Source organism: Cydia splendana, chromosome 14, assembly GCF_910591565.1.
Source record: "Cydia splendana chromosome 14, ilCydSple1.2, whole genome shotgun sequence".
Lineage (NCBI taxonomy): Eukaryota > Metazoa > Arthropoda > Insecta > Lepidoptera > Tortricidae > Cydia > Cydia splendana.
In genome coordinates this window covers 9,345,867-9,358,227 of record NC_085973.1, presented here as the reverse complement: position 1 = coordinate 9,358,227, position 12,361 = coordinate 9,345,867, and the positions used below count along the sequence as shown (strand labels likewise).

At 38.0% G+C, this 12,361-nt stretch overlaps 2 protein-coding genes and 1 non-coding gene across 3 annotated transcripts in view; all 3 read right to left on the bottom strand.

The window, feature by feature from the left end:
- The window catches only part of LOC134796794 (uncharacterized protein CG43867), a 437,477-nt gene extending 426,546 nt beyond the window's left edge, over positions 1 to 10,931 (bottom strand). Inside the window, exon 1 of the mRNA XM_063769015.1 lies at positions 10,571 to 10,931. The gene's annotated coding sequence lies outside the window, so the exon portion shown is untranslated. The remainder of the gene's footprint in view (positions 1 to 10,570) is intronic.
- On the bottom strand, positions 5,712 to 7,784 carry LOC134797167 (uncharacterized). Its single transcript, XM_063769422.1, has one exon. The coding sequence runs from the start codon at positions 7,665 to 7,667 to the stop codon at positions 7,014 to 7,016; it is 654 nt and encodes a 217-aa protein (XP_063625492.1). The 5' UTR covers positions 7,668 to 7,784; the 3' UTR covers positions 5,712 to 7,013.
- A 403-nt stretch (positions 10,932 to 11,334) lies between the features above and the next one.
- On the bottom strand, positions 11,335 to 11,406 carry Trnah-gug (transfer RNA histidin (anticodon GUG)). The gene has a single exon. It is a non-coding gene; the product is annotated as a tRNA-His (tRNA).
- Positions 11,407 to 12,361: the final 955 nt, after the last annotated feature.

Here is a 12,361-nt window from a genome sequence, read left to right as displayed (position 1 = left end):
ACAATTCGCTGGAACGACAACATCAAAGGTTACTTTTTAAATGATTAAATTTTAGGGAAAAAGGCACGATCTTAATTATGTAAATCAATATCACCGGCAACGAAACTTCGACCAGGGACATCGAACTCCGAAGAGCTTTCCATAATTTAGGCTCCACACCGTATCGATGGCGGCGAAGTGAATATAAAATGTTCAATCATAATCTCTGAGATCTCTCCACCCTCTCCGGAGCCTACTTCATCCCTAGTATTTGAATTTTTAATAAAGACTTATGTGCGTCGTTTCGCCAAAATATCCGTCAAATGTACACTTAACAGGCCTCTTCCAGCGGGAAACATTGGAATATGCAAATGAAAGATGGATTGTCTTTTCGGCGTCGAGACATGCCCAATTTTGGAGAGTTAACTCGTGTAACTCTTGTATTTTAGGGTTGACTTTGACAGCGATTACAAACTGTAACTTCAATCTGTTACAATACCTAATTATTATCTTTGAATACGAGTAGGTATGTTTACAATAAATACCTATTCCTTATTATTAGTTCAGTTAAATATAAGCATTTTAATTTATTGCTGTAGATGCCCAAAAGTCAAAATAAAATCATAATAGGTGTATTCCATCCTAAAAAAATGGAGTTGTGTAAAAGTGTTGTAAAGTTTACATCTATTTATTGCTTTCCTTTGCTTTGATACATGTGGATACATGTCTATAAAAACCCTCTCCAATTTTATCCGAGCCCTATTTTTTGACAAACGAGCCGCTTGATCGGGCCCGTTGTCCGGGCCCGTCTCCGATAATATCTCGTCACACGACAAATTTGTGACGCCGGCTCAACCCGCGATAAACCCTCTCCACACGCGGACGTATGCTGTCCAAAATATAAAAGCACATTATTTCGGGAAAGGGTTACAAATTTGCCTTGGTTTAACTCCCTACGTTTCCCTACGGTACCTGCTCCATGCCCTTTCCGCGAAATTTCACCGAATATTTCTAAAAATGTCTCCCTTATTCATGACTATAAAAGTAGTTATCCATTCTCTCACCGTTCGACAATGTTTCTGCTCATACATGTATTCGATACGAAGTTTAAATATGAAAGGAGACAAGAAAATCGCGGTGCTTTTTCAGGACAGCCATAAATATTGTTAGATAAATATGTATTATTGGCCGCTGTCGCGGGCCCGTATAAGGAGACGTCATATGCGGGGGTGCAAATTCGAATAGTTTCCAACTCGAAATAAAGGGTGTCAACTGCTCTCTTATTCCTAAAGATATTTGATGTTATCCTTGAGTTTCATGTTACGTGTCGAGTCGTAGTCATAACCCCGTGTATGCACGAGGTTCAAACAATATATATGATAACGCATAGAAAACGATCTTTAGGTATGGCTAGTTCCATAACGCTGCAGCGCATTTACATAACTTTTTGTTTCATTGTAATCTGTCTGGAAATTGCTTTTCCTGATCGTTCCCCATTACGAGCGAGTAGGTGTATAATTTTGACCGATATTGTACGCGAGTGTTACGGTGTACGTTCGTTTAATTTGAGTCCATATTGTGTGGAGTCACGTTTTTAATTAAACCTACATATTAAAGCAGGCAATGTGCGATATTTTATGCAAGTCACAGTTCCGCATGTGAGCGTGGAACGTTACATTTATTTAACGGCCAGTCGAAATGGCGCCTGCTCCGCTTAAAAATATTTCAAAGTTAAGCTTATTGAGCTTGTCGTAAACTGAGCTTATTCACTTTGACTACTCGACTTTACGAGCCCAGTTAAAACGTAATACGATAGCATACCGTATAGAATTAGATTCACACGCACGCCGCTGAAAATAAATGAAAACGAAAAAAATACGTGAAAAAATTTATAAATAAGGTCCGGCCTGTGTGGGTAAAATTTATGGGCGGAAAATAAATCTGTAAGCGGATACAAGTTTATCCATCCTTTCAAAATAAGGGAAGAGGTCCGTCGCGGACGGAGGTCGGATGACGAATGCCCTCAGCCGCGCGCGGGGACGGGGTACATAATGCGGAAAATTATTGTCGTCTTCAACTTTCCTCGTATGTTTCGCATATTTCTGTAAAATATATGTCTCCTTAAACTCAAACGCTCGGCACTTTTTCTCACTTACAATTTTGAATATTCCTTACTCGTACTTGTACGCTTTATGAAATATTTCCTAAGAAAGGCAGCAAATGAAGCGTGGCTTGAACTAGCTAGGTACATCAAGTGTAGTAATTTCCGCGATAGTATCTCGGTGGGCGGTCACGTACGTTCTCCAGTTTAATTAGCAACCGATTAAACTTCTGCCGGACTGGCGAATCCATTTTCTCGCGGCTTCTTTGCCGACGCTTCGTATTAATTGTTATTTACACGGTGCAATGCATTTACGGCGTTGTCGTGTACTTGATACAAGTTCAGATCAAACGTCTGAATTGCAGCCTGTTTGTTGTCCAATGGAAGGCCGACTTAACCGAACCGAATATTTATGTTGCTTCAAATAATATTTCTGTAGATTCAACCTGATTTATATTTAACCTTTCAAGTGGCGTACGTCATTTTTGAGTTGTTGGAAATTACGATTTTATTGTAATTATTAAATTTCAAATTTAAATAAAACGTAAATTGTCCGGGAGCCGGTTCCTACCACTTCAAGGGTTAAGACTTTAAGAGCCACTCAAAAGTCAGTAAAAGTCACAAAATATTTTTTTGATCTTCATCTCTCGACCTTATTTGCTACTGCCTGTAACAATTACATTTTATTTTTTGAAAAAGGCAATCTACAATCCATTTCAAAATGTCACCTTGGGGCTCAATAACACAAAATTAGTACGTTACATAATCAAATCCCCCACTTTTTCTTATTACACCAAATTTACATAATGATGGTTATTTGAATAAGCCTTCGTGTTCAATTCCCCGAATGGTGGCGTCGAAATTCCATTTTCTAATTAATTATAAATTACTATCACTAGTTTCCGAACATGAATATTTAAAATAGTCCCAGTCTTCCCAGAGTATGTTTTTCATTACCTACATTTTAAAAGCCCTTGCCCATTTTCGTTCAATATACCTAAATAATTTATTACATGAAATTTGCATGACCAGCATATTTCATGTAATAAATATATCACGTACCTAATTACCTATACCAAACTCGAAAATAAATATGTCCTGATCTCTCATAATTATAAACTGGAAATACTCTTCGTGAAGTACCTATCCCTCGGAGATTATCGTAAGTTAAAGCTTGCAGCTCGGATTTACCTAATTGCAATAAAATTAATTAATATGTAATAAATTAATAGGATTAAACTGCAACTTTGTATGAAGTTATCATAAATTTAGAGACATAAATTAGACGTAGTTAGCTAAGTACTACACATACTTGAATCAAATGATACACTCGCGTCTTATGAGTTATTTATGAGAATGCCGTAGTAAATCAGCAAGGTTGTTAGAGATGACAACCGAATCACCTCGTGGTTATTATTGCCAGTCCTAAATCTAAAGATAACGCCGACTTGGGAGGGCCATCTTCCCATCCTATGTTTAAAATAAAAATTTAACCCCAAAATTTTCTTTTTTATGTTCGTAGACATCGTGAATACATTTATTTGTTCTTAAAATTGTAACAGCATATTCTCGATCTCGTATTTCAGCGTTTACAAAAAGTTTGTGAGTTTTATTAAAAGTTTCCAGGTTACCTTTAATATTGAAGTAGATTTTGCATTTTTCAGCTTACTCGCAGAATTTATTATTTGCCTCTGGGCTTTCTAATTCATTTAAGACAAATTTTAGTCAACCTTTTAGTGTGCGTATGTTGTAATTAACTGACAATGAGTGAGACGGAAATCCGCACATAATATTTTCATCATTGTATGCGGTTTTTTGAGCTACTCGTATTCCTTTATGCTAAGCACTACCAAAGAGAAGTGGTTTGTTTTCCTAGAAGAAGGTACTAACTACTAATCGACTCATATTGCTTAACCACGTATTCGTGTTTTATAGTTGACATTGCGATGAGCGAATCTACAGGAAGCAATAACTTATAAAGTTCCTAAATATCGCACTATACTGTAGTTTTAAACATTCAAAATGAGATCTTTAAGAGACTCGAGTAGAGCCTCTTAAAGATCTCATTTTGAATGTTTCTTCTTCTTAAATTCAGAGAAGCGGCACTGCGAGTATTTAATCCTTACGTTTTAACGAAAAGTTGCACGTCTTGTTCGCGGATGATTAATCTGATGTCCCAGCAAACAATTGAAATAATGATTTCATACGTGTTCAAACATGTGTTACTGCGAGTAATGACAATTCGGCTCGTCCAAAGCTCTTTAAACTAGGTAGTTGTGTTTGTAAACACCAGAACAACCCTGTGAACTTCTCTTTTAAATACTAACGCCAACATTCCTGTCCCAGCATAAAATATCAGCCACGAGGCCGGGCGGGGTGCCGGTAGTTTACTGGGAAAAATTGCTGAAATTTCCAGCGAAGAATGTCCGAATACAATCCCAGATGTAAATTAAATCTGGCCCGTGGTCAGAATCCGGCAGAGCTACGGGGAATTCGTGTCAGCGGACTTATTGCCGAATTTATTTGGAAGACTGAAATATTTTTTTAGGCAGATCGCTCTAACCAATGTTCCTTAAATTTAAAAATTTCTAATATCGCTTGCACACGTCCCTGCTTCGTTGACTCTACGAAGCAGAGACATGTGCAAAAATATGTGACACGCTCTTATGGCTTTACAAATAAAAGCGTGTCAGATATTTTTACGGCCTTCGTTGTGTATTATTGCAGGTGACTGTACTACTTACAATTAAAACTACTTACTTGTTTACATACTCGTACTGTCACTCTAACATACTCAAGGTATATATTATATTATTTATATATGTACATTGATGTTGGTTCATTCTGTCCGTTGTTTGATCAGTTGTCTGTTTGTGACGACATAACGTCTTTGACAATCTTGAATACAACAGAAAACGATTTGCATAGCAAGCGCCAAGTGATGGAAAAGGGTGACGAAAATGTAATGTAGGTATATTAAAATGTGTAATGGTTAACTTTACAGACAACGTATGTGTTAAGTAAACAAATGCAGCCGCAATTTTTCAAAACTTGCATAATAAACTCCCGCAACTGCATCCGTTGCGGTTGAAGACAGCTTGAGCGCTACACGACCCTGAGGTGGCGACACTGCACCGTCTTGTCTTGGACGGATCGCTCCCGAGGGCTATATGCAGCAACCTTTCACAACGAGAAATTCTCGTGAACTTATCCCTACTATTCCTCCTAGTATAAGTTGAACCCAAGAACCACCGTGCTAAATCGGAACTTACGCATCCTATACTAGTCTGGTGCGAGTAACTGTGAGTAGTGAATAACAGGCCAGTGCAGTTTATTCTGTATTCCATATTGTAACATATGGTGGCTAAAACATACATGCAACCGCATTTGCTACGGAAAACATTAAGAATGTTATTAAATAAAAACCCGAACTGTTTTATTATGAATATTTTTTATTGACAGCTATATAGTGACTATAGTAGTGACTAAATTATCGTCTGACATTCAGTATAATCTAGTTTTCCATGACAAATGCTAGAGTAATCTTACTCTTCTAGTTTTAGGCCTCTATGCAAAGTAATTCTGAATTTCTACAAATTAGTATTTACTGATAAAAATGACCGGTGAACTATTTTTAATAAGTGAAAACTTAAAAATTAAAAATGTTTTCACAAATATTAATACAAGTAAGATAATGAAGTTTTCTTTTACATTTCTTATCCGGTTTGGTTGTACTCGTAACTAGAGCCAATGTTTGCCTTTTCGAAACCACGATTTATGTAACCAGAACTTAAGTAACGGCTTAATATTCCGTACACACAAATTCTCAGAACCAATAAATCACATATTACGCCAATTACGTAACGGTCAGCATTTCCTTAATCCGAATGGCGGGTCCCGAGTTAGAAAAAGGGCTCAGAGCCCGACTTTCGCGGCCTCTGCCAAGGTTCAATTGATTTATGCCAACCGATAAGCATCGGAAAGTTTCTCAAACACCGCAGCATCCGACGAAAAACTATAGTTTCTGTTTGCGGGGGCGGAGTGCCATTGTAATAATTTCTGGAGGAAGGATTTGTGGCTGTAAGTTAGCGCACGGTTGCCCTGATTCCCAAGATATCGATCCCGGCCGCTCGCTGGAGATGAAAAACCGCCCGATACGCCTGGCCCACTTCGTCTAAAAACTACCAATGACACAAGCAGTTTTCCTGTACATTTTATTACAATATGTGAGATGTTGAATCGGAGCGCTCGTTAGTCGGACTGTTCGCGGTAACGCGAGCGCGCCATCACAGGTAATCGGAAGCGATCATCGCAAAAATGAGTATAATTTAGTGCGCTTCGCGTCCCAGTCGCACCAAATTGAAGCCATTACGCAATGACACACCGCGGTGCGCCGTAACTGTTGACCATTTTATTTCATATTGTCCGGGAATTGGAATACATAGTGCATACCTAGGGCGGCAATGTACAAATGTCTCACTGATCAGTGTATTTTATATGTACATATCGCGCCGCTTGTCTTTCAGTGTCTGATTATCAAGGTTTTTCTTTAATAGTGAGTCAAATACAAGTTACACGAGCGTTTCTTTTATTTTTTGCCATTTTTATATATTGTAACCTTTTTTGCCATTTTTGTGTTATTTCTAGTCAGGATCGCGAGCCCTTTTCATCCTTATAGGAGAAAAAAAGTGTCCTAAAATTTCCATACATTTCTCAAACTTTCCTTTTTGTTACCGCCATACAAAGTGTATGGGGAAATGGTAACACAATAGGAAAAAAACTCAGGGACATTTTTTTATCCCATTAGGATCGAAAAAGCTCGTGATTCTGAGTAGAAATAACACAAAAGTGGCAAAAAATGTCACGATATATAAAAATGCCAAAAAATAAAAGAAACGCTCACTTACGGTTATGTTTTCTGTTTGCTAGTGTGCTAAGCCACTACACGTTCACGTACCCTTCTGTTTTCTAGTTTGATCTTCTTTGCTGGTGGAGATTTGGATGGGGAGTCATCACGAAAACGAGCAGGTAACATACACTTCATTGAAGTGCCGACAACGATGCGCTCTGCAACGCGGTACTGTTTATCATTGAACGGTCTCAAAAGGGCGTACTGGATCCCCATAGATTTGCCTTTCAGCATGTCGTCTTTCAAAATAATGTTATCATACAATTTAGTTTTTATGTACTCCAAGATTTTCTGGATTTCAGAATTGGTTAACTTGAATAGTGCTGCGATTGCAATTTTGTCTAAATCCTCGGAGTCTTTAAGTTCGATTTGAAGTTTGACGTTCTTGTCTTCGGAAGGGTAGATGATGTCTTTGATTTGGAAGCGGTTAGGTCCGGCACCAAGCATGAAGGCGCATCTGAAGTAAGGCTGTCTACTGAGGATGTTATTAAGCCAGGTGGAGTTTCTCTCTAACGCATGGAGAAGGAAGTTAATAAACTCACAGATTTCCTTCTGGCGCCTGGAAGGGACTATGGCAGCTAAGGCGATCTCAGGCAGATTGTCAACTAAGTTGAAACTTGCCGACTGCCATGTTCGCTTGACTGGGGTCTTGGTTTTTAAATTTTTAAGAGAGGGCATGATACTTTGAGGGTTTCTATTACTGCAGGTTATACGTCGACAATCAATTTGGTATTTATTTTTTATTATTTTAAATTTTCGAGACCAACAACCAAATGACAGAAGTCTATAGCTATTTTTTTTAATTCTATAATGTCAACTTTACAGCTTGAGATCTCTATGGACGGTAACCTTATCTTCCATACTCTATAGGATTTATTCAATATTCCTAATATTCCTTCCTTACTTTACTATTCTTTACTCTTCGGGATTTAACACGGACTTATTTTAATACTTCTGAAGAGCTTCTGAAGTTGGTTTGCCCTAGATATTGCCCCCAAAATACCTACTGATTCCCTAATAAATAAAGCCAGACTTTTGTTTAATTTCAAGCCAAACCCGACCAACCAATAATGCAAGTAATATATCATACTTGGCCGTGGGTACGATACTCGTAGTAAAAAAAAAGTAATTATATACCTATTATCTATGGAAAAAAAAAAATCTCGTGTCATGTGTCAGTTCGTGTTAAACTTTTTTCGCGTCTTGTAAACGTGTATTATCCAATGTATTATCTTACTTTGTTTGTTCATAAATAGTAGAGTAGGTAGTGTTTAAATAGGCTGTAAGTTGTTCTTCCTGAAAACATTAAGTATTTAGTGTTCCGTGAGACTGACAATTTCTTACCCCAAAAACGTAAGGATCCGAACCTAGCTACGAGACGAGTAGGTAAGTAGGTAAACCTAATATACTTAGGTACATACTCATGATTGCACTTTGATTTTTTCCCTCCTTTTAACACAAAAGCAAATCGTTATTTAACGATTTAACTTTAAAGTTAGTGCAACTTGTACTTAGGGTATACAGATACACCTGCTCTACCTACCACTATTAAGCTATTATGTACTCATTACATCATATATTGCTAATAGCTAGTATTGTAGGTGCCACTATTTACCTACTTGTGGGTAACGTAAACCACTAGTAAGACTGTGCGATAGGTGTAAATTACTCCTACCTGGTTGAATATCCAAATGAATCAATAGGCTTAGGTATTTGACAAATAGGTTGACAAAAGCCGTAATTAAGTATTCGAAGAGAGTTAATGTTAACTTCTAGGTTAGGGTTGCCATAAGTGTGGGGGCTCAGACCGGGACATTTAAAGAAAACCGGCCAAGTGCGAGTCGGACTCGCGTTCCAAGGGTTCCGTACATTACCCAATTTTTAACAATGTATTTTTATATGTGAAACGCGAGTAAATGCCTTTAAAAAACCCGGGAGGGGGGGGGGGGGGGGGGTGGTCGGATCAAAAACAGTAATTTAGTTATATTTTTTCAAAATTCTAGGCTCAGTAGTTTCGGAGATAAAGGAGGGGGGAATGGTAATTTTTTGGCTATTTTCTTAAATAACTTCTAAACTATTTATTTTAAAATTACCAAAAAAAATATTTGAAACTCTCAAAATGAGCTCTTTCATTTGATATGTAAAATAATATTTTTACGTAATCGGCATTAACTAATTTATTGTCATTGAGTATATGTCAAAAACCCGAACAGAAAGCTTCCTTATCATGCCTACCTCTTTTAATAACGACCACTCTTTTGTATAGTCGTCCGAAAACGAACATTTCTTTTTTCCCATATTGGCCATTTTGTATTATTACAGTTACGAATTACTTCAAGAACTACTTCATAAACTGCATTAATGGTAATGTTTATTTTATCTACCTAAACCTCAAAATACACTCACAGCACGACATAGAAAATAACTGCCAAACGTTCAGATAGAAAACATGTTTTTTCTACAAAAGGTGTTATAAGGCATGGTATAATAATATACTCCGCCTGGTACTCTATTCCCGTCTTTTCTAGGTCACCTAACTGACACAAGCCTACGTCATCATGCGACAGCGCTATATGATAATATGCGATAGCGCTATATATAGCGGCCATGTTATTGTGACGTAGGCCTGTCACTCTGGGAATAGAAGACCATGTTTTATTAGACCATGTTATAAGGCAGTTTTGCATAACAATTGAATGAAAATGTCTACAGTATAAACAAAGTGTGTGCTGGACAGTGTGCGACAGTCCCTATAGTGATCACTAGATAACTTAGATAAGTTGATACTCGTAGTGTGCCAGTGCACTCTCGCTCTGTCAACGCCGAGAGTCCGCGATCCCGAAATGTGTTGACACTGTTAACGTAAATTCGTAAAAAGTGAACGGACAAGTGTCAGCGCCTTCGTCGTTCTATCCACGTACTATTAGTCTAGCTAGTTAGTCGTGTTGATTGTAGGTATATTATTATTTACCAAGTCCAGCCCCCTACAAAATAACTATGATTTTTAAACCGGGACAATTTGCTTATCGGCCGGGATACCGGGACAACATGCTTCAAACCGGGACATAATCAAAACATTTTCCGTGTTTTGTTTTGTTTCGCTCACTATTTTTAAATAACAGGTGTTTTCTACCCCTTCCAGGTATGTATCTAGTCTTCCTATTGCATGCCAAATATAGGATAGGGACGACACTTTCAAGTCCTTCTACTCTACTACGAGTAGACTACCTCCTACTACATATACGGTATGGATGGAACGCAATCAAGATTCGCAAAAAATAAAGGTGGGTAAATAAACCTACTTACTTATATTGGCTTCAAAACATAGAAACTTTAATCAACTAGGGACTTAATTAGCATAAAAATCGCAATAATAAGTGACCAGTCCCCAAACAAACACAAAAAATAATCGCAAAAATTAACCACGACAAATTTTGCCTTTCAAAGGGAAATAGCGAATGGCACGCCGCGTATCGAGGTCAAACAACGCTACACAGACCCTCAATAATATCTATAGCCTCTAGAAGGCGTGATTCAGTTAGGTTAGGTTCAGTTTGGATAAAACAAATCATTTTACTTACGCAAACCGCTCGCATAGTTATCCCGTTAAGATTCGCTTCAACGGCAATGCTGTCACGACCTGTCGAATTCACTCACACAAACACAATTCGCTACGTAGTAAACGTCATAACCTACGTTTACTATGGTAATTACACCATTTAACAACGTTTCTCGACTTTACCAACAGTATATCACACGCGTAACAACTATATCTTAAACATATCACGAGCACAAGTCCCTACGAGTCCTAGAACTATACAAAAAAGCCGTATTTCTAGACAAACACAGCCTAATCACCACTCCTTTTCTCTCACGAATTTCTATGATAGCGCACACCGAACAGCTGCCGTGCGTGGTCGACCAAAACAAAGACTGGTAGTGACATCTGTCGACATGTCATTATAGACATAACGGCTACAAGAACTATGAAGGCCTAGCGCGGCACCGCGTTTAGTAAATACTTCACAGGTGGCGCTGTTATCAAATCTGGGTACAAGTTTTGTCTTACCAAGTCTTACTATGGAACTAGGTCGATTTGTGTAAAATTGTCTTATATCTATTAATTTATGTAACAAAAAATATTAACTTGAATATTATTGAGCGTATGTAAGAATAATATGATTCTAGAATTTTATTTAATACTGTACAGTACTTGTCAAAAATGTAACTACATATATGAATAAAATAATGAATCTGATAGTTTTTTTCGGTTTAGTTTAATAGAAGTTTAAAAAAATGTAGTACAGAAAACAAAAAGAAACTCCGCCATGACAGTGTTGTACACTGCCGTGACCAGGATTCGAACCTGGGTTACTACGGCCACAACGTAGGGTCCTAACCACTAGACGATCACGGCTATCGGAGCGAGTGAAGAGTGATGCGAAATTACCTATTACTTTCGGACACCATTCCGTTCCGTTCAACGTAAAATGCGGTTGCGTAGTGTTAATACTATCGACGTTTCTTTATTTTTTAGGATTTTTTCATGAATATTTTTATTCGGCTTCATAGGTTCGAGCAGAGACATATGTAACTCCGTATAAGATGAATAAAGTCTAAGAAAAAAACGTGCCTCGGAAATCAAGAAAAAGTCATTCTCGGATAGATGGCGCACACACCTTTGGCCTATGGTCGGCTAGATGGCGTTGACGACACCGTTTTATATTTAACAATTTTAACACATTGGTATCAGTGAATGAACATGGGTCAAAATGATATGAAAATAATAAAATCATTTGTCCATATATATACATTTTTTCGATAGTTTTATACGTTTTCATTTTGAGTTTTAGTCGTGTGTCGATAGATGGCAGTAAATTTACTGTGACTACAAAATTTACTATGACAGGACCCCTCTATACTATCTATTCTCTTTGGTTCGAGTTCGCTCGCTACCAACTCGCTAGTAAGTTAACCCAAAAATTTTGCTAGGATAATTATTACTTGGTACTTACATTCACCTTGGTGCTTATGCTTAGCCAAGGTGACAATCGCTTGCGCTACGACAACGAAACGCTGTGTCTCTGCTTTGTCCTATTTCTATGGTATCACTCTTCCATACCATATTAAGGCCCCAGTACACAATGGGCCATCGCCGGTCACTCCAAGGGACGCAGACATGCGGTAGAATGAGATAGCAATATCACTTGCTCCCTCTAACGCATAAATGCGTCCCTTGGAGTGGCCGGCGATGGCCCATTGTGTACTGGGGCCTTTACTGCGATAGTGACAGTTGCGTTTCGTTCGCTACGGAGCGTAAACGATTGGCATGTTGGCTACGCAGCCTTAACACATTTAAGGGTGGTATTCCA

Coding starts and splice junctions, on each gene's coding strand:
- LOC134797167 (XM_063769422.1), bottom strand. CDS start 7,667: ATGCCCTCTCTTAAAAATTTAAAAACCAAGACCCCAGTCAAGCGAACA.